This window comes from Lactuca saligna, chromosome 2, assembly GCF_052625555.1.
Source record: "Lactuca saligna cultivar CGN05327 chromosome 2, ASM5262555v1, whole genome shotgun sequence".
Taxonomy (NCBI): domain Eukaryota; kingdom Viridiplantae; phylum Streptophyta; class Magnoliopsida; order Asterales; family Asteraceae; genus Lactuca; species Lactuca saligna.
The window spans coordinates 172824716-172826635 of NC_136418.1; the positions used below are offsets into that span (position 1 = coordinate 172824716).

General features: G+C 36.8%; 1 protein-coding gene across 1 annotated transcript; it reads right to left on the bottom strand.

The window, feature by feature from the left end:
* Positions 1 to 368: 368 nt before the first annotated feature.
* Positions 369 to 839, bottom strand: LOC145030393 (uncharacterized). The gene has a single exon (XM_078978768.1). It carries the CDS (start codon positions 837 to 839, stop codon positions 369 to 371), a length of 471 nt encoding a protein of 156 aa, XP_078834894.1.
* Positions 840 to 1920: the final 1081 nt, after the last annotated feature.

Below are 1920 nucleotides of genomic sequence, written 5' to 3' on the forward strand. Positions count from 1 at the left end.
CTAAGCATAAGATGATAAGTATCAATGTTGGTCACAAGAGAAGATCGCCTATTGCCCATGATCAGATTCATCCTGCCATGTTCCACCTCTTCATTTTCTCTTAGCCCATGCAATTCAAAACAAATGTGAAAACCACATCTTGTATCAAGGACACAAGAACGAGTAAATGTTGATTTATTAGTTTGAATAGTGTATATACATGCTGATGATGGCTTCACATTTCCATCCTTGATGTCTTACAAGTATTTGGGGGCAAGTCCTATTCCAATGGCCCTTGTCATTGCAATAGTAACAAGTGGCCTCTTTAGGGTCACTAACAACTAAAATGTCTGAGTCGGGCCTCGCCTTTGGCCCATTGCTTGATGAATCTACATGGGTCTTGTTCTTCCAGTTAGCTTTGGGAGTAATTTCCTTTTCTTCTCTTTTCCGTTTTCAAAGGCAAGAATGGGAGCTTTAGTAGAAGGGGTCGAATTCTTTCCCTTCAATCCCAACTTAGCAATCTGTAGTAAGTCGTGGAGTTGGGCCAATTTGGTTTTTTTGTTGTTCAGATGATAAGCTAATATAAATTGATCATGACAACTTAGCAAGGAGCTAACGACCATGCGAATGGCTAACTCCTCGCCAAAGTGCACATTGAGCTTAACAAGGCGCTCCACGTATATTTGCATTCGATGCACGTGATTGTAGACAGACTCTCCCTCTATCATCTTGCAATCCATGAGGGAATTCACCACTTCATATATCTCTTGACGAGCTCTCTTGTTGTACTTTTCTACAAGGTTATTGTTCATCTCAAATGGCCTGTAGTCCTCATAGAACCTATGCAGTTCAGGAGTCATTGTAGCGACCATGATGCAAGCAACTTTTGTTGCATCATCGTAGTGTTTCCTATAGGAGACTAGTTGTTCAAGAGTAGAATTGGCTTCATCGATTTCAATGAGTTTTTCTTCAAGGACATATTCTTTGCCCTCAAATCAAAGAGCCATTTGGATATAATGCATCCAATCAATGTATTTGGTTCCATCAAAGGTCACCTTGGACACGATAGAGAGTAACGAGAAACCCGAGTGCAGGGTAGACAACGATGGAGCAGAAGCATCACCAGGAGTAGACATCTATAGAGAAAAAGAATAGTTTTAGTTAGATGACGATAATCCTTAATACTTTAACCCATAATAAACGATTACGGCTAGGATCCAAAAGAACAATTCTCAACTAAGAAGAGGGATGTCGTAATCTTAGTGCATATTTATGAAGGTAGGTAAGAGAAATTTACCAATTTCGAACTATGAAATTCCTAGATTTTTTAAGATTCATTGAATCTATTAATGGCATGTTTAATCTCAGATTATGCTCTTCTATTTGTCGCTAAGATACCGAGGATCAAAAACAAGATGTGAATAACCATACAAATATTCTTGGCACTCCCGATATCATTTATCATCTCATATTAATTTGCCGGTTAACCACACACGCTCCATTAATAAATGATAATTTTCAAGATGCCCTCTATTATTCTTTATAGTCACTATTAGTGTGTCGGTTAACCATGCATGCTCAACTAACTACTATAAAGTATAATGTGCAATTTTATGGATTAGCATACTTTTCACATGTTCTTATAGTAACTAAGAGTGGGATTTTATAAAAACTTTGGTTACTTTTATAGCATTATACTTATTAATGAGATTATATCCTATCAAATACTTTCAGCTAACAACCATCCACCATACAAGAGAGCGGTGGGTAAGAATGGATACCCAATGGTCGTCATTTTATAGGCCGCTTCCTTAAACTCTCCTTATAGTATGGCTTCGTGACTGGGGTGTACTAACGATTTGACTGACTTTGTCTTATACATATAATATATAATAAACTTTTAATTATATATATATATATATATATATATATATATATATA